Source organism: Mixophyes fleayi, chromosome 8, assembly GCF_038048845.1.
Source record: "Mixophyes fleayi isolate aMixFle1 chromosome 8, aMixFle1.hap1, whole genome shotgun sequence".
NCBI classification, from domain to species: domain Eukaryota; kingdom Metazoa; phylum Chordata; class Amphibia; order Anura; family Limnodynastidae; genus Mixophyes; species Mixophyes fleayi.
In genome coordinates, this window is record NC_134409.1 from 45,487,305 (window position 1) to 45,507,578 (window position 20,274).

The 20,274-nt window shown below is 40.5% G+C and overlaps 1 protein-coding gene across 2 annotated transcripts in view; it reads left to right on the top strand.

The window, feature by feature from the left end:
- The first annotated feature begins 5,987 nt into the window (after positions 1 to 5,987).
- LOC142099237 (dimethylaniline monooxygenase [N-oxide-forming] 2-like) overlaps positions 5,988 to 20,274 on the top strand; it is a 45,822-nt gene continuing 31,535 nt past the window's right edge. Inside the window, exon 1 of one of the 2 annotated variants that reach the window (XM_075182485.1) lies at positions 5,988 to 6,095. Coding sequence is in view for 1 of the 2 variants with exons in the window: in XM_075182484.1 (XP_075038585.1) it covers positions 6,099 to 6,111 (13 nt within the window). In the remaining variant the exon portion in view is untranslated. Of the gene's footprint in view, positions 6,112 to 20,274 lie in introns of both variants that reach the window. The other variant, XM_075182484.1, reaches the window with a different exon arrangement.

Below are 20,274 nucleotides of genomic sequence, written 5' to 3' on the forward strand. Positions count from 1 at the left end.
TCCCTATCTATGCCACACACTAGCTTTGCGATACTAATTACCACCACCAAGGTTTTTCGGACAAGAGTTGACGCTCTTATTTAGGAAGCCTTCGGTTCTCCCTAGCATTAATCTAGCACAATTTACTTTAATCAGAGTTCACATAAACCACAAGGTTTGCACAGTTTCAATTAGGTAGCGTCTTGACCAAACTGTTGCGTGAATTCGTAAGAACACAGAGACTAGAACTAGTGTAATTTAATATGGAAAATACATCCACAATGCTGAAGATAAAAAGATAATAAAAGACAGACAAATATAGTGCAATTGTTTCTTATAAAATAAATGGGATGAAAGTACAGAGCATTACTTACAAATAAAAATCCGTATGCCTGGGGCAGGCAGGAAAGATGGACAGTCCTTCAATTAGATTGATTCCCCAAGAAGCTGACAATTTGTCCCTCCAGACACAGGTTTTTAAGCAAACTCAAATGGGACGGCATTCACAGTGGCAGCATGAATGCTAATGTGGGGGGCAGAAATGTCCCCTGGGTGTTACCTCAGGTTTGGTCAAACTATTCCTAAGTTTTGACCTGTTGGTAATTCTTCACAGATATATCTCAGAGAAATAACACCCCCCTCAATAAACCGGTCATAATCCCCCGCATGTTTAAATACCAAACATAATGGAATTGCAACAATATCCAATCTCATCCTGAAATACATGTGCCTATGGCTGTTCCCTGTGTAGTTGGTATCTGTTTTAAACCCCTGGGTGGTTTTTTCCCCTTAGTACAGAGCGGCATCCAGATTTCCCAAAATATGAACTATGACAACATTTTCCTTTGAAGGTCATATTTCTATATACCTGTATAGGCTTTCATATGCTGCCTACCAGAATCTCCAGCTGTGATTAGCACCACAAAGTCTATTCAAGTTTCTAAAGCGAACATCCTGGAAGCTGCTAAAAGTGACAGGCTTATCTCCTCACACTGGGATGTAAAAAGCCATCAAACACAATTACATCAGACTCTGGGGCATATTCAATTAGCTTTTGGATTCGCGGTAACGCGCGTTCCCGCGAAAAGTGCGCGTTCTTGCGGGTATTACGGTACCGCATTAATGCAGATTTTCGTTCGCAACCCTATGGGCTGCGAACGAAAATCCACGTTATTGCGGTACCGTGTATTACGTTTCGCGGCTGTTCCGGCGCGTTACCGCGAATCCAAAAGCTAATTGAATATGCCCCTCTGTGTCTTTTACTGTTACACTAACTTATCAATGGATTCATTTGATACAACCTATTTACCATGCAGTTATGAATTATCCCTTAGAAATAACTGCAAGCTCTCTATGTTCACGACAATATCTTTATCCTGTATTGTAAAAATATTGATAATTCTCTGCTGGAGTGTGTATAGGAATTAGTCCCTAGAGTTATTTTATAATATTCTTGCTAGTGCTTACACGCTGAAGATATAGATATTGGAGTCATTTGAATAAATCTTCTTACCGCTGTAGCGGCTATTATGAAGAGAAAAAAAACCCCCACAGATGTCCTCAGGGGTAATTAATTCTGGCTCCTCATCAGCACGGCACATCGATCCAAACAGAAAATAGAATAGGGTTTTACCTTAACATCGCCAAAGCGGTATCATCGGCATGTATAAAAAGCAATTTTCTTCGGTGCGCACCTTTAAACAATCCCGATGATTGACACTTGCACATTGAAAAAACTTTCGTTTGTAACAGAGTATATTGATAGAGTTCAACTCAATATCCAAGAGGCAGCATCTAACAAGCGACGCGTTTCGTCTGTACACAGACTTTCTCAAGCTATCAAACTGAGACTCAGGAGCTGCCTTTTAAGGGAGAAATATCTCATTACTTGTAATTCCAAACACATGGGTCCAAAACTAAGGGATTGTGAAAATGCTCATATGTCTCTCAAGGAATCTTCCAATTCATCTGATAAAGACTTATATGAGTGTGAGTTGCTTAGGCAATATCCTATTCATTGATTTCCAATTTATATACATATGATCTCATGACCAGAATCACTAATTAATCGCATCAATCAAACCCAAGTAATAATAATAATAAAAATGCATTTTTAAAAAAAAACATATATATGACATGTATAAAAAACATATCTGTATTGAAATTAAACACATATGCATATATAAATAATAAATAAAAACATATACCAAACATGTATTAAATGGTATATAAAACTCTAAAAATCCTGTAACAAATATACAGTATAAAGCATATGATCAAAAAAATATACACAGACACCATACATAATGGTCTTGTGTATATATAAAAATATTTAATTAAATTGAGTATAAAAACAAATGTATACATACATAAAAATATAAAAATAATAAACAAAAGATATATATATACATAGTACATGAAGGTAATTGGCACATGAACTATACTGTATCTAAATCCTATATAAGCAATAAACATACAAATGCCACATGTGGTTTTGATCCATGATTGTCTCCAAACCTAAACCTAATGGTAATAGATATGTATTTGATAAGAAATAACTATAAAAAATATATATATATATATATAGAAAATATAATGTATTTCCACATATAGATCTAATATTTCCTTCTTCATAAACTAACAAAAATGGGATATAATCTATAATATAAAAATAGTAATGATGATAACTAACATTTATACATGACTCCCCAGAACACAGATTAATGTACACTAAATTAAGACTCCTAATCGTTAAATTCTATAGTTTCATTGAGGCCCTCTGAATGTAGAGTTTGTAATCTAAACATCCATAAAACTTCGCTTCTACATAATCTTTTATAGCGGTCCCCACCTCTTAATGTTGGATCAATTCTTTCGATACCAATAATTTTCAAGCCCCTGGGATTACTCTCATGGGTCTCCGTAAAATGTCTAGAGACACTATGTTTCTGATAACCTTTGATAATATTGAGTCTGTGTTCCCTGAAACGACTTTTGAGGGAACGGGTTGTCCTTCCTAGGTACTGGAGGTCACAAGGGCACTCCAGTACGTAGATAAGGAATGTTGTCTCACAATTGATAAATTTAGAAATAGCATATTCTGTGCCATTTTCCCTAGATTTAATATTAGTCACCGACCTGCCGATGTAATCACAAGTGAGACAAACATTTCTGTTACAACTAAAACAACCCAATATTCTAGAAGGTAACCAGGTTTTCGATGTATCTGTAACAACTTTTGTGGTTTTCAAAGCACTTGGAGCTAACAAATTTTTGAGGTTGGTATTTTTCTTAAATATTATTTTCGGAGCCTTTTCAAGGACATTGCTTAGAATGTTATCTTGATGCAATATCTTAAAGTTATTATTAATAATACGTTTTATTAAATGAGATTTGTTATTATATTTGGAAATATACATGAGGGAGATACCTAAATTGTAATAAACCTATATCCTCCTCTCCTCTCTAGTGATTTTTGTTACAGCAATTGGAATAAGGAATATTGTATTCTCTGTCCCTGCTCTAATCAGCCTGTGACTACACCCTGCTCTCTCCCTCTGTCAAATGGCGATGGATTGCTGTGGAGGCGTGTATTCATAATCTTGAAGTATCGCGAGAACCGAGCCCTGAGATCCGACGACGTCACGATGACGTTCGGCCTCGATTTGGATTCAGAATGGGCGGGAGAGTACCGAGCTACTCCGCTCGGTACTCGGATACCCAAAGTTTGGGTGGGTTCGGTTCTCGGGGAACCGGACCCGCCCATCTCTAACCACTACTGACCCTGCATATATAAGCAGCTGCAAATTAAAAACAGGTGGAGTGGGAAAAAGGAAATTGAAAAAAAAAAGAAAGAATAGAGAGACTAGTGGAGAAAATCACACACCCAGCAGCACCAGCAGCTCACCATACCAGAGGTGTACATGCTCATAAGGCAAAAGAGGAAACAAAAGGGGGGAAGCGAAGGTAAAAGGCCTTTGTAAATTAAGTCTAAACTTCAACAAACTCTGTCTTGAACACTCTACCAGCCTAGTAGCTTCATACGAGGAGCACTGCTTGATCACATGCACCCAGCGGTGCCATGCATACCCCATGTGTATCTGTATCATCATACTCTACATGTATCCGATCACCATATCTGTATCCGTATCATGTCTCTGCATATTTATCTGTATCTGTATCAGTACCTATCTTTGTCAACGCCAAAATATTCACTTAACAGAAAAATTTGTCCCCACAGATGCAGATAGAACAGCAAATTCAGCGATTTTCTCGGGAAAGTTGAAACTCGCAGATGTATGAAGCTGAGATTTCATGTAAAATCGCCAGAGTTGTGCTTCTGTCAAAATTGCTATTTCCAAAATCGATAGAGATCAAACTCCCGACTGTTTGCCACTACAGCTATACAAGTCTCAAATGTATGAAGCTGCGATTAAGCAAACTCAGTAGAGTTTGCTTTTAAACACGCCAGCAGCGTGTTGTATAAACACATCACTGTTACACTACCCTGTCTTACTGCCGGAGCTCTGGCGGCTGTGAAAACTGTAAAGAATAGATCAAAGTTTTAAAAAAAAGAAAGCGTGGGGTCCTACCTCTATTCAGTCTTAACCCTAGTGCTGCCTGACTACCGCTGGTTCCGTGAAAATCGGGGGAAAAATTTTGAGTGGGGTCCCCCCTATTTTCACAGAACCAGCACTAGGCAAACCAGCCTGGGTTGGTGGCACTATAGTAGGGGGACACGCAGCAGGGGTCCCCCTGCCATAATGACAAACCAATCCCAGGCTGTTCAGCGCTGGTCTGGATTCTCTGGGGAGTGGGGTCCGCCGAAAAAAAAGGAGTGCCCCATCCCCACTAGGGACACCCAGCCCAGTGCTGATAGCACTAGTGCTCTTCCTACACCCCTGGGCGGCGGGTGTAGGTTAATAAACGGCGATTATATAGTTAAAAAAACAAACTGACGCCATTTTGTTTTGTGGAACTACAAGTCCCAGCCAGCCAGGGTGCCATAAATAGTGTGGGCATGCTGCTACTTGTATAACTACAAGCACCAGTATACCCATGGCAGCCAGGGCATGTTGGCACTTGGAGAACCACAAGTGCCAACATGCCCTGACACCCACGACTGGCAGGGACCTGTAGTTCCACAAACAAAAATGTTTACAAAACCACAACAGTGGGAAAATCCCCTAATACTATAATTAGACCTAGCTAAGCTCATTGCGTATCGGAACTTCTACCTAGTAGAAGCTGTTTTGACATCGTAGCAAAGTACCAGAGATGTCCAGCGATTTTGAAGATCAGGGTAAAAATCGCAGCTTGATACATTTGAGAATTTTTTTACTAAAAATTGCGGGTTGACGCGATTTTAACACGCTGGAAAAAATCGGAGCTTGATACATTTACCCCCAGATGTGTAGTTAAGCCTACATAGGATAAAATACACACACTTGTTTATAGTGTTATAATATCATTGTAGATAAGGTTAAACTTTAAATAACTTATTACAACTCCCCTTCTTCCTAAAGATTAGAAACTTTTCATGTGAGTGTAACTAATGCACCTTCAGAGTCCTTCATTTGGATGTTACTGCAGGGAGTAAACCAGGATTTCAGCAGTCAAAATACCACTCACCTTTCACACATCTTATAGAATTAGATGGCAAAATTCTCCATGTACACCTAATCTCTGCTAACACCTTGTAGCAGAGTAATAGGACCCCAAAATACTGTCACACAAATGTACATGCTGTCTCACACTATGTTGCTTGTTAGCAAAAAGAGCTAACACATCAAACGCTAGCACACAAAAGGTTAAAACAGTCAACACTAAAAGGCATAACAATATTTTGCTTCATAAAAGTTTTATGAACTCATCAGAGTATGAAGGTCAAAACATAATACATTTTAGATTTCATATAAAAAGGTAAAGAGCTTTGGGTATAAGAAAAATATTACATGGGGTGTGTCTTCATACTGGTTACTTAAGCTCATACGAAAATAGAAAAAAAAGGATTAACTAACTTGTTTGTTCACCCTTTCTCTCATTTCATTCAGTTTCATCCCAGCTGTTGAAAGCTGACAAATCTGGAATTGACAAAGGAACAAAAAAACTTGCAGGTAATGTTGCCCAACTGTGAGTATGTACGCCATAGTGCTAAAGTGACTTTTAATGCTAGTAAATCTTTTATAAAGGAAAATACAGGTTACATTTAATTTTAAATCTACATTGCCAACTAACAGAGTCATGTATGTGTGTGTATATATATATATATATATATATATATATATATATATATATATATATATATAGATGCATATATATATATATATATATATATATATATATATATATATATATATATATATATATATATATATATGCTATAGAGAAGCTGTTGGGCTGTTACCCTAATCCATGGAATTATTTCACTTTATGGGGGAGATTCAATTAGTAAAAAATACACGCAAAGTATCTCCAGAACGGCCACAATGACACTTTGCACGGTTTTTTTTGCGTGGAATATCCACTGATTTTAGCTTGCAACCTCATAGAAGTGTGAGCAAAATTTAGAGTATGTTTTTTTCCGAACTACTGGTAAAAATGCACAGCCGCTATGTCCTCAAGAACATTGTGGTTAACTGAATCTCCCCCTATAAGCTCAAAGAAAGGCAAATTAAAAGAATTACTCCAGACATATGATTATTTCCACTTAGTAAATGCAACAGTATAGGGCAATTTTCTCAGTGACCAATGGCTGCAGTGTTATCCACTGGCCAATGCGCAAAAAAGAATAACCAGAACTGCTTATGCTAATCCTTCAACAAAATAAAAACCAATAGTATGAATTTCAGTTATTTTATTTAACTACTCTTGCAATGCTTTGCTGTGTTAGTGCTATCCTACTCCTACTTTAACCACACCAAAGAGCAGAATGAAAGAGAAGAAATTAGAATTTACAAGTATTTTAGAAGAAACATTTAAATGTTGAGAAATGTTGCAATTAATTATGGGTTGTCCAAAAGTGATAGTAAATGTTTTTTTTTTTATATTTGAACCCACCTAGGCCCCGACACAGAATATGGTTGGATAAATTGTTTGTACATCTCTTCAAAAAAGCATAACTAGAGTGTGCACCTATCATTATCATCGTCATCATCATCAGTTATTTATATAGCGCCACTAATTCAGCAGCGCTTTACAGAGAACTCATTCACATCAGTCCCTGCCCCATTGAAGAATACAGTCTAAATTCCCTAACATACACACACACACACACACACTGAGACACTAGGGTCAATTTTGATAGCAGCCAATTAAACTACTAGTATGTTTTTGGAGTGTGGGAGGAAACCGGAACACCCGGAGGAAACCCATGCAAACACAGGGAGAACATACAAACTCCACACAGATAAGGCCATGGTCGGGAATTAAACTCATGACCCCAGTGCTGTGAGGCAGAAGTGCTAACCACTAGGCTACTGGGCTGCCCATATGTATGTGCATGATGGTCAATCAAATGCTTTTCTGTAAAAATGTATGCACTACAAGCTCACAGTTTTGCAGCTTTGGAAATTGCCTTTAATGTCTCAATAGATATTATTAACTGATCTATAACTATTAAATAAACAGCCATTCATGACTGCACCTTTTGCACCTTTACCTGCTTTCATCACTTTTACATAACCATCTGTATATTTAAGTATATCTATCTAATTAGACTGCAGTTATGGGCAGGGACCCATTTCCTGTTATGCTCAAATGACTTAACTTGCTGTGACTCCTGATTTGTTAGTCTATGCGGTAAGAGAGTTAATTATAAAAGTGCAAACAACTCTGCATAAAAATCTGCCTATTTATTGGCACCATTCATAGAGTACATAGATGTATACCCACATTCCAGTGCTTGGTACTGTGCTCATAAAACACCACCAAGGTCTATGGTAGTGTCACAATTTCTGTCACTGATGGACAGACACTGATGACTGATTAACTACATAAAATGAAACGTGATCCTATTCAGTGTATTCTGTTATGTAACATATCACACGTGTGGCATTGGGCCAAAAAATTGTGAACGCATAGTTAGATTAGATTGGAAACGTAATGATTTAGCTGAGAAAACTAAAATATTTTTTAGAATGTTTCCTAGTCCATAAATTAACATTATTTGTATTTAAGCTTGATATGCACAACACTAAGCCAACTTTTCGTACACTTTGTGTTGTGAAATATTTACTGAAAGACTGCTTGTTTATTCATAATATTTAACTGTGGGTTAATGTTACTAATGCTAAGGGTCATCTATGAGGCTGCAGAAATGCAGAATCGCATCCCAAATACTGTTTAGTCACATTATACACCTATTTCTGTGCTATTGCCCTCATTTGCACAGAATAAAATATAGTTTTACTTACCAATATTGTGGAAACAGTAGGGATACAAAAAATTAATTATTTTTAGAGGGAGGAGGTGGGCCGAACAGGGAGGTCTTGCTCAATGTATGAAACAGAAATGGGTCTCACATGCACATGCCACATGCAGGGCCCTCTTAACAACATCTTGGGCCCCCGGGCACAGCAGTGCACTGGGGTCCCTATATATACATATATATATATATATATATATATATATATATATTAAAAAAAAAAATTTATATATATGGGCCCTGCAGCCCAGGGGGGCCCATCGGAGGCAGCAAAAAAAAAAAAAAAAAACCTGGAAAAAAAAAAAGACAATACTTACCTTGCGGTCAGCTGGCGATCCGGCCCCCTTCATGGTCTCCTCCTCCGTCGTGCTCCACAATGGATGTCGGGCGGGCGTGATGACGTGCACCGTGAGCGCCGTACGGAGGAGGAGACCATGGAGGGAGCCCTGTGCTGCAGGGCCCCCGGGCACCTACCCATTGTGCCCAATGGGAAAGACGGCCCTGCCCACATGCAGAATTGAAATTTTGTGTTACAGAAAGCAAAATTTAAGCATTAAGGGGTGAAGATTTTGGGTTCATTCCATATTTCTATTTCAGCAAACTGACTTATTTTTACACATTTTTGAACGTGGCAAAGCTGAGGCCTCAGTTTCTACTTTATTTTTTATTCACAGAGCACCTTATTGTGCTGGTTAACTATTACCTTCCAAAAATACACAAATCTTTACTTGCACCACCTTGTGGATTATTATTTGCAAGGTCATGTCTCCCGTCTTAGATCACATATCAAAGATACATTGCATGTATTGTAACTTTTGGAGAAAGTCGAATAGAATGACAGGTATGACCTTTTAACTTAAGAAGTGCAGGCACTATACACAAATATTCCTCATGAAGGGGGAGAGAAAGCTGCCCACACTTTCTTAGAAGCAGATGTGAATATCTCGGATGGGAGATGTGATTTTATCCTTAAAGTGATACTTTTTTATTTTGACCCACAATTATTTTTTATTTAAAAATAACATTTATTTACAGGTCCTTGGAATGGCGATGGGGACTAGGTTCGCATCAAGTTTTGCCAAATTGAATATGGGCCAATTTGAAAATCAGTACATCTTGAATGGTCCTTTTGGAGCAAACCTGGTCCTCTTCGGCCGTTACATTGATAAACTATTTATTATTTGGAATAGGGGTTTGGAATATGCACAAGATTTTGTTTCTTTTTTGAACACTAATACTTACAATGTTAAATTTACACACACTTTTGATTTTCACCGGGTTTATTTCCTGGATATCACTCTTTCTATTTGTAACAATCAAATTATGACTTCTAATTATAATAAATCGGTTGATACGTGCAGTTTTTTACACTACAGAAGTAGTCATCATACTCCATGGATTAATAATGTTTCTAAAAGTCAAATAGGAAGACTGAGATGTAACTGTTCAAATTATATAGATTTTTTGAAGCAAACTAGGACAATGTTGGATAGCCTTAGAGATTGGTGCTATCCAGAATCATTGCTGACAGAAGCTGAAGCCTTTGCCCTGACTTTAGATCGTAACTATCCTATAAATGAGGAATCTAATAGGACAACAATAGATAAAGGAATCAGGGATAGACCTTTATCTATTTTTATCTACAATACCAAATCCGTAAAATCAGAAGTATCATCAACAGAAGTTTTGACATTTTGAAAAAGGATAATATATTACACTACAAGCTCACAGTTTTGCAGCTTTGGAAATTGCCTTTAATGTCTCAATAGATATTATTAACTGATCTATAACTATTAAATAAACAGCCATTCATGACTGCACCTTTTGCACCTTTACCTGCTTTCATCACTTTTACATAACCATCTGTATATTTAAGTATATCTATCTAATTAGACTGCAGTTATGGGCAGGGACCCATTTCCTGTTATGCTCAAATGACTTAACTTGCTGTGACTCCTGATTTGTTAGTCTATGCTGTAAGAGAGTTAATTATAAAAGTGCAAACAACTCTGCATAAAAATCTGCCTATTTATTGGCACCATTCATAGAGTACATAGATGTATACCCACATTCCAGTGCTTGGTACTGTGCTCATAAAACACCACCAAGGTCTATGGTAGTGTCACAATTTCTGTCACTGATGGACAGACACTGATGACTGATTAACTACATAAAATGAAACGTGATCCTATTCAGTGTATTCTGTTATGTAACATATCACACGTGTGGCATTGGGCCAAAAAATTGTGAACGCATAGTTAGATTAGATTGGAAACGTAATGATTTAGCTGAGAAAACTAAAATGTTTTTTAGAATGTTTCCTAGTCCATAAATTAACATTATTTTTATTTAAGCTTGATATGCACAACACTAAGCCAACTTTTCGTACACTTTGTGTTGTGAAATATTTACTGAAAGACTGCTTGTTTATTCATAATATTTAACTGTGGGTTAATGTTACTAACGCTAAGGGTCATTTATGAGGCTGCAGACATGCAGAATCGCATCCCAAATACTGTTTAGTCACATTATACACCTATTTCTGTGCTATTGCCCTCATTTGCACAGAATAAAATATAGTTTTACTTACCAATATTGTGGAAACAGTAGGGATACAAAAAATTAATTATTTTTAGAGGGAGGAGGTGGGCCGAACAGGGAGGTCTTGCTCAATGTATGAAACAGAAATGGGTCTCACATGCACATGCCACATGCAGGGCCCTCTTAACAACATCTTGGGCCCCCGGGCACAGCAGTGCACTGGGGTCCCTATATATACATATATATATATATATATATATATATATATATATATATATTAAAAAAAAAAAAATTATATATATGGGCCCTGCAGCCCAGGGGGGCCCATCGGAGGCAGCAAAAAAAAAAAAAAAAAACCTGGAAAAAAAAAAAGACAATACTTACCTTGCGGTCAGCTGGCGATCCGGCCCCCTTCATGGTCTCCTCCTCCGTCGTGCTCCACAATGGATGTTGGGCGGGCGTGATGACGTGCACTGTGAGCGCCGTACGGAGGAGGGGACCATGGAGGGAGCCCTGTGCTGCAGGGCCCCCGGGCACCTACCCATTGTGCCCAATGGGAAAGACGGCCCTGCCCACATGCAGAATTGAAATTTTGTGTTACAGAAAGCAAAATTTAAGCATTAAGGGGTGAAGATTTTGGGTTCATTCCATATTTCTATTTCCGCAAACTGACTTATTTTTACACATTTTTGAACGTGGCAAAGCTGAGGCCTCAGTTTCTACTTTATTTTTTATTCACAGAGCCCCTTATTGTGCTGGTTAACTATTACCTTCCAAAAATACACAAATCTTTACTTGCACCACCTTGTGGATTATTATTTGCAAGGTCATGTCTCCCGTCTTAGATCACATATCAAAGATACATTGCATGTATTGTAACTTTTGGAGAAAGTCGAATGGAATGACGAGTATGACCTTTTAACTTAAGAAGTGCAGGCACTATACACAAATATTCCTCATGAAGGGGGAGAGAAAGCTGCCCACACTTTCTTAGAAGCAGATGTGAATATCTCGGATGGGAGATGTGATTTTATCCTTAAAGTGATACTTTTTTATTTTGACCCACAATTATTTTTTATTTAAAAATAACATTTATTTACAGGTCCTTGGAATGGCGATGGGGACTAGGTTCGCATCAAGTTTTGCCAAATTGAATATGGGCCAATTTGAAAATCAGTACATCTGGAATGGTCCTTTTGGAGCGAACCTGGTCCTCTTCGGCCGTTACATTGATGAACTATTTATTATTTGGAATAGGGGTTTGGAATATGCACTAGATTTTGTTTCTTTTTTGAACACTAATACTTACAATGTTAAATTTACACACACTTTTGATTTTCACAGGGTTTATTTCCTGGATATCACTCTTTCTATTTGTAACAATCAAATTATGACTTCTAATTATAATAAATCGGTTGATACGTGCAGTTTTTTACACTACAGAAGTAGTCATCATACTCCATGGATTAATAATGTTTCTAAAAGTCAAATAGGAAGACTGAGATGTAACTGTTCAAATTATATAGATTTTTTGAAGCAAACTAGGACAATGTTGGATAGCCTTAGAGATTGGTGCTATCCAGAATCATTGTTGACAGAAGCTGAAGCCTTTGCCCTGACTTTAGATCGTAACTATCTTTTAAATGAGGAATCTAATAGGACAACAATAGATAAAGGAATCAGGGATAGACCTTTATCTATTTCTATCTACAATACCAAATCCGTAAAATCAGAAGTATCATCAACAGAAGTTTTGACATTCTGAAACAGGATAATATATTAGGTAACGTCTTGGAAGGTAGACCTACTCTTATTTTCAAAAAGAACTTAGAAGACCTTCAAAGGATTCTAGCTCCAAGTATGTTAAAAATGAAACAGAGTTTCTGGGGAGTCTTATACTCCTTATACTTCTATTCCTGCAAGACCCAATAATTGTTTTTTGTGGTAACAAATCAGTCTGAATTACCTGTAAACACAATATTAACAAATCTAAAGGAATTAAATCAAGTTCACGGGGGGTGGAATTTCAGATAAAGGGTTTTTATCAATTGTGAAACCGTTTATGTCGTCTATGTTCTAGAATGTAGCTGCAAACTTCAATATGTGTGTCAGACGCCGTCCCTGCGCCTCCTCCTCGAGCAGGGACGGATGTCTGTCTCCAGAGCGCCCCGTTGCCAAGCAACGGGGACGCCTCTTCCGGCGACGAGGTGCGCAGGCGCGCCCGTCGCCATAGCAACGGGACGCGTCTCTCTAGTTCCTGTCGGCGGTCAGAACAGCTGACCGCCGATTCCCTGCCCACCAATGAGGAAGCTTCACTTCCTATTTAAAGCCTGCTCTGACACCATTAGGGTGCCAGAGCAACTTGTTTACTTAGTCTCAGTGTCCCTGTATAGTAACTTCTGGTTTCCTGTGTTTTGACCCGGCTTCCTGACCTCGCTTTCGGATTCTCCATTTGTCCCATCCTGATATTCTGGTTTGACCTCGGCCTGCTGACCATTCTCTGTCTTCTGATTCGGTACCTCATCTGCCCGGTTGGTTCCTGACTCTGCCTGTTTGACTACGTCTTTCTCTATATCTCGCAAGTAGCTACCTGGGAGGGCCGCGACCTGCACGTCGTTGCCGCTAAGTCCAAACTTCCTTGCGGGGGTCCCTGGTGAACACCAGCGGCGTGTTAGACTCCGCGCCTCCTGGTGTAGTAGTGCCAATACTTGCAGGTACTAAGGTCACGTCTGTGACAGTTTGCTCTGGCCATGTCAACCGACTCATCTAATGAACCCTCTGCACGTGACCTTCTACTCCACTTGGCTCATAGGGTGGAGAAGCAAGAAGCAGAGTAGGCACAGTTACTTCACTGTATCCAAGGAGTCGCAACTCGTCTTGAGACCCTCCAGGTCTCCATGGCTTCTGCTCAAAATGTTCCCGTGACTACCGCGGTAGTCGCCGCCACCTCCTCCTCTCCTGCAGTGGTTTCCTCTACAGCCCTGAGACTCTCTCCACCGGACAAGTTTGATGGCGAGCCTAAAAGATGCAGAGGATTCCTTAATCAGTGTCTGATCCACTTTGAGTGTAGTCCTGCATCTTTTCCCTCTGAACGCATTAAGGTGGCGTTTATTATGTCCTTATTATCCGGACAGGCCCTTGCTTGGGCCTCCCCCCTGTGGGAGCGAGATGACCCTATGCTGTCCAACGTCACCACCTTCATTGAAACCTTCCGCAAGGTTTTTGATGAGCCCGGACGCATCTCCTCGGCTGCCTCCAGTCTCCTGAACCTCCGCCAGGGATCCCTGACCGTCGGGCAGTATGCCATACAATTCCGCATGCTGTCCTCTGAGCTCAGTTGGAATAACGAAGCCTTGGTAGCAACCTTTTGGCAAGGACTCTCAGACCGAGTTAAGGATGAGTTAACTTCCCGTGAGCTTCCCGCTGATTTGGATTCCCTGATTTCTTTATGCAATCGCATTGATCTACGTTTCCGTGAGCGGACTCTGGAACGTGCCACTTCCAGACGGTCCTCTACTCGCCTTGCTCCCATGTTTCAAAACCCGGTCCTTCCTGAAGAACCGATGCAAATCGGCCGTTCCCGGCTGTCCGCCGAGGAACGTCAACGTCGCTTCAAGCAAAACTTATGTTTGTATTGTGGAGATCCTGGTCATACCATCTCATCTTGTACCAAGAGACCGGGAAACGCCCCCTCCTAATCGGTGGAAGGGAGGCCGATTTAGGAGTTGGAATTATTACTCCCTACACCATTGCTAGTAACGACTGCCTCATGCCCATCTCCTTGCATACCTCTGTCGGCCCCTTTGAGACCTTAGCCTTTGTGGATTCCGGCTCTGCCGGAAATTTCATCTCTGCCACTCTGGCATCGCAACTCCAATTAACTACTATCAAATTGCCTCAGCCGTTATTCCTCACCGCGGTAGATGGGAATCGGATCTCCAATGGGTCTGTTTCTCACGCCTGCGCCCCAGTTCGGCTGACGGTAGGGGTGCTACATTCTGAAGTCATTGAGTTCCTGGTTCTTCCTCGTTCTGTCAACACCGTCATTCTAGGATTACCTTGGCTCAAGCTTCATTCACCCCAATTGGATTGGAATCGTGCGATGGTTACTTCTTGGGGCCCACAATGTTTTAAGTCCTGTTTGTCTGGTCTAAAACCCAGCCAGACCTCTCTTCCTTGTCTTCTGATATCTCCACACGTTGAACTGCCACTTCCATATATTGCTTATCAGGATGTGTTTTGCAAAGCTGCGGCCGAGGTCCTGCCCCCCCATCGGCCCTGGGACTGCTCCATCGAATTACTACCTGATAAACCTCTTCCTAAGGGCAGAATCTATCCCCTATCTCTCCCTGAGAATACTGCCATGACCACCTATATTTCTGAGAATCTTCAACGTGAATTTATCAGGAAATCTTCCTCTCCCGCGGGCGCGGGATTTTTCTTTGTCAAGAAGAAAGACGGTTCCCTACGGCCGTGTATTGACTACCGGCGATTGAACGCCATCACTATAAAGAACAGATACCCGTTACCTCTCATCTCTGAGCTCTTTGATAGAATCGCAGGATCCAAGGTCTTTACTAAGCTAGACCTACAGGGGGCGTATAACCTCATTCGTATACGCTCAGGAGACGAGTGGAAGACTGCATTCTGCACTAAAGAAGGCCACTTCGAATACCTGGTCATGCCCTTCGGGTTGTGCAATGCCCCCGCTGTTTTCCAATCTTTTATTAATGAGATTTTCCAAGACCTTCTCTACATCTCCGTAGTAGCTTATCTGGATGACATCTTAATCTTTTCTTCAGACTTGACCAGCCATCGTGTTCATGTAAGTGAGGTCCTGTCTCGTCTACGAGCCAATAAGTTGTATTGTAAGCTGGAGAAATGTGTATTTGAGAAGCCACAGATTCCCTTCCTGGGCTACATCGTGTCAGGCTCCGGTCTACAGATGGATCCAGTCAAGCTATCTGCCATCCTCAAATGGCCTAGACCTATGGGTCTGAAAGCTACCCAGAGATTCATTGGCTTCGCCAACTATTACCGGCAGTTCATTCCACGGTTTTCTTCTATCATCGCACCAATTACCGCTCTGACTAAGAAAACTGCTAATCCTCATGTTTGGCCCACGGAGGCCATCGACGCCTTCGAAGCACTCAAGAAAGCCTTTTCTTCCGCCTCTGTAATTGTTACAACCTCTTCCGATTCCTGATCGCCCATGGTCCAGCATCTCGATGGATTTTATTACTGATTTGCCACCCAGCAGCGGCTTTGACACCATTTGGGTCACAGTAGACCGGTTCTCTAAAATGGCTCATTTCGTTCCTCTAAAAGGCCTTCCATCTGCATCCAAATTGGCACAAGTCTTCATCAAAGAAATCTTTCGTCTCCACGGGTGCCCTCTGGAAATAATATCTGACCGAGGTGTCCAGTTCGTGTCTCGCTTCTGGAGAGCCTTCTGCAAAGATATAGGTATTACCCTCAAGTTCTCCTCTGGATATCATCCCCAGACGAACGGCCAGACGGAGCGAGTAAACCAAGACCTGGAGGCGTTCCTTCGTTGTTTCTCATCTCTTAACCAATCTAATTGGAGTCTTCTGCTACCTTGGGCCGAGTTCACACACAACAATCATGTCCATTGTTCTTCGGGGTTTTCGCCCTTCTTCACTGTGTATGGGACGCATCCTACCCTCCCCACGTTCTCTTCCACCTCCTCCACGGTTCCTGCCGCCCATGCCATGACTCAAGATATGGCTAAGTTATGGGCTACCACCAAAGAGAACCTCCTGAAATCCGGACGGCATTATAAATCTTCTGCCGATCAGCATAGAAGAGTTGTGCCAGCTCTCCAAGTGGGGGACAAAGTGTGGCTGTCCACCAGGAATCTAAAATTACGGGTTCCTTCCATGAAACTGGCACCTCGTTTCATTGGTCCTTTCCCAGTAACTCAAGTAATTAATCCAGTTACGGTTCGACTCCAACTTCCTCCACAGATGAAGATTCATAACACCTTCCATATTTCCCTCCTCAAACCGCTGGTCCTAAACAAATTTGTTCATACCTCCACTGTCCCTCAGGCCATTTCCACTACTACGGGCAATGAATATGAGATTAGCCAAATTCTTGCTGAACGCAAAGTTCGAGGTCGGTTCCAATACCTAGTACACTGGAAAGGCTTCGGCCTAGAGGAGAGATCTTGGGTCTTTAAAGAAGATTTGCATGCCCCTAGGCTACTGGCAGACTTCCTGAAACATCGTTCTGTACCCAGTGATTCCCCCAATTGTAAGGAGAGGGGTACTGTCAGACGCCGTCCCTGCGCCTCCTCCTCGAGCAGGGACGGACGTCTGTCTCCAGAGCGCCCCGTTGCCAAGCAACGGGGACGCCTCTTCCGGCGACGAGGTGCGCAGGCGCGCCCGTCGCCATAGCAACGGGACGCGTCTCTCTAGTTCCTGTCGGCGGTCAGAACAGCTGACCGCCGATTCCCTGCCCACCAATGAGGAAGCTTCACTTCCTATTTAAAGCCTGCTCTGACACCATTAGGGTGCCAGAGCAACTGGTTTACTTAGTCTCAGTGTCCCTGTATAGTAACTTCTGGTTTCCTGTGTTTTGACCCGGCTTCCTGACCTCGCTTTCGGATTCTCCATTTGTCCCATCCTGATATTCTGGTTTGACCTCGGCCTGCTGACCATTCTCTGTCTTCTGATTCGGTACCTCATCTGCCCGGTTGGTTCCTGACTCTGCCTGTTTGACTACGTCTTTCTCTATATCTCGCAAGTAGCTACCTGGGAGGGCCGCGACCTGCACGTCATTGCCGCTAAGTCCAAACTTCCTTGCGGGGGTCCCTGGTGAACACCAGCGGCGTGTTAGACTCCGCGCCTCCTGGTGTAGTAGTGCCAATGCTTGCAGGTACTAAGGTCACGTCTGTGACAGTGTGGATAGGACTTCCAGATCCCTCAAAGCCCAGTTCAGAGAGCACAGCAGGAGGACCATAATATATAACGTATTGGTACACAGTGTGTCTAGGCTTTTTTCTACTGTACATGGGGGCAATCCTAAAGGTTTAACAGTAGTAGGAGTAAAGTTTATAGATAATACGGTTAGGAGGGGAGACAGGTTTACTAAACTATGTCACAGTGTCCTCTTGGATTTTGAAACTTGCACTCTTTGTCCCTTGGGACTTAATGAGGCCGTAGATCACAATTGTTTTAAACTCTACTGTGGCAAGATGTTGCTGTCATCATCCTCAGCCTCATCCTCCCCCTCATCAGTGTGTATATCATCCTCACACATTATTAATTCGTCATTGCTGGAATCCACCATTACAGAAGTGTCTGTATTTTGATGTAATTGGCGGGAAAGGCCTTCCCCGTGGAAATTGTAGTTCATTTTCATGAACATCATCTTTTTGATATTTTGAGGAAGTATCGCTGAAAATGTTCCCGGCTGTGCTGAAAACTCTGAGTACACAATGATCGTTTTTGCGAGCAGTCACCATTCAACAGAATATTGACTGCTCTGGCCGCAATCTAACAAGTCCCGAAAAAAAATTTTTTTCGGGAACTTGTCTTGATAATGTACGCCAGCTGAAGCTGGCGTACATTATCAGAATTGAAGAAATCCACTGCTGTCAGCTCTGCTCCGAAGAGCAGAGCTGGACAGCGCATGTGTGGAGGGATCACATGATCCCTCCCTGTCACTCACCGCTCTCTCTGTACAACGATAGTAGTAATTTTTTTTTTACCTTTTGAATTGCATGATTTTTTTCACTCTGACATTTTGTCCTTTTATTAATAACTTTACTGACAATTTGCATGATCTTTGATTCAGGACTAAATTACTGGTTGTTTAGTTAAAGAGAACTCATATTCTAGTGTTTCCCAAAACATACCTCATTGGAAGACTTTGGATTCTGATTAATGTGCTTAACATTGGGACAGCCACTAAGGGCTAGATTTACTAAGCTGCAGGTTTGAAAAAGTGGGGATGTTGCCTATAGCAACCAATCAGATTCTATCTTTCATTTATTTAGTACCTTCTACAAAATGATAGCTAGAATCTGATTGGTTGCTATAGACAACATCCCCACTTTTTCAAACCCGCAGCTTAGTAAGTCTAGCCCTAAATGTCCAAAGCTTTTAAAACTTCTGGCAAACATTATAAGCAAAGATGCTCAAATCATCTGCATATCATTTCTCAAACCAGTTTGTCAAATTTGTACAAAAATGTAAAAATGTTCATGATTAAAACAGACGTGAGAAAATTGAGAAGTTGAGCCTGTTTGGCCATGATTGAGCCACTTTGACCATGTTCAAGCTGGCATACACATGTACAAACCGGCTCAAAAACGTTATTCATTTTAATTTTGCAGAATGAACAGCCAACTTTATTTCGCAATTCAAATTTAAAAATATGTTTAAAAACTTTTTAAAAGCATTTTTTAAATAGTTTTAAAAGTATTTAAAAACACTACTACGAGCAGCAAAAGCTAAATGGTAAACCTGAAGTAGTCATTTTGAATCTAGAATGAGACTGGCTAAAGTGAACTGTGAATGGTGAACACAAAGTGCAAATAGTGAACACATGCCACGATTTTTAAACCTTTTAAAATTCTCAAGTATCTCAAATTATAACTTTTTTTTATCCTTTCCAATAAGATGAATAAATGAACATACCATATCTTTCTCTGGTAAAATGAAAGTATACCTTTGTGTTAATTATTTTTATTCCATGGGTATTCGTGCAATTACAATGCACTTAATTGGCATCAAATGCACCTGGATGGTAAAAAAAAAATATATCTTATTTTAAATATAGGATGTCTCTGGTTTGTCAACCTCTGCACACTTGCACTAATTTTAGAATTTCATATATTATATATATATATATATATATATATATATATATATATATATTCCAAAAATATACTAGTAGGTTAATTGGCTGCTATCAAATTGACCCTAGTCTCTCTCTCTCTCTCTGTCTGTGTGTATGTTAGGGAATTTAGACTGTAAGCTCCAATGGGGCAGGGACTGATGTGAATGAGCTCTCTGGACAGCGCTGCGGAATTAGTGGCGCTATATAAATAAATGGTGATGATGATGATGATATATATATATATATATATATATATATAGGGAATAACAAAATAATAACAAAATCTAATTTTTGCATGTGGCAGCAAATCGAGGGGCATGGGTAAACCTTATCCCCATTTTGCTACAAAAGTCCTGATATGCCCAGTTGATTTAATCGTAAAATGCATAAGTTTGCAGTCCCTGCAACTGCTGACATTATGTTATGCAGATTCATTCCTTCGTGTAAAAATTTGCGCATTT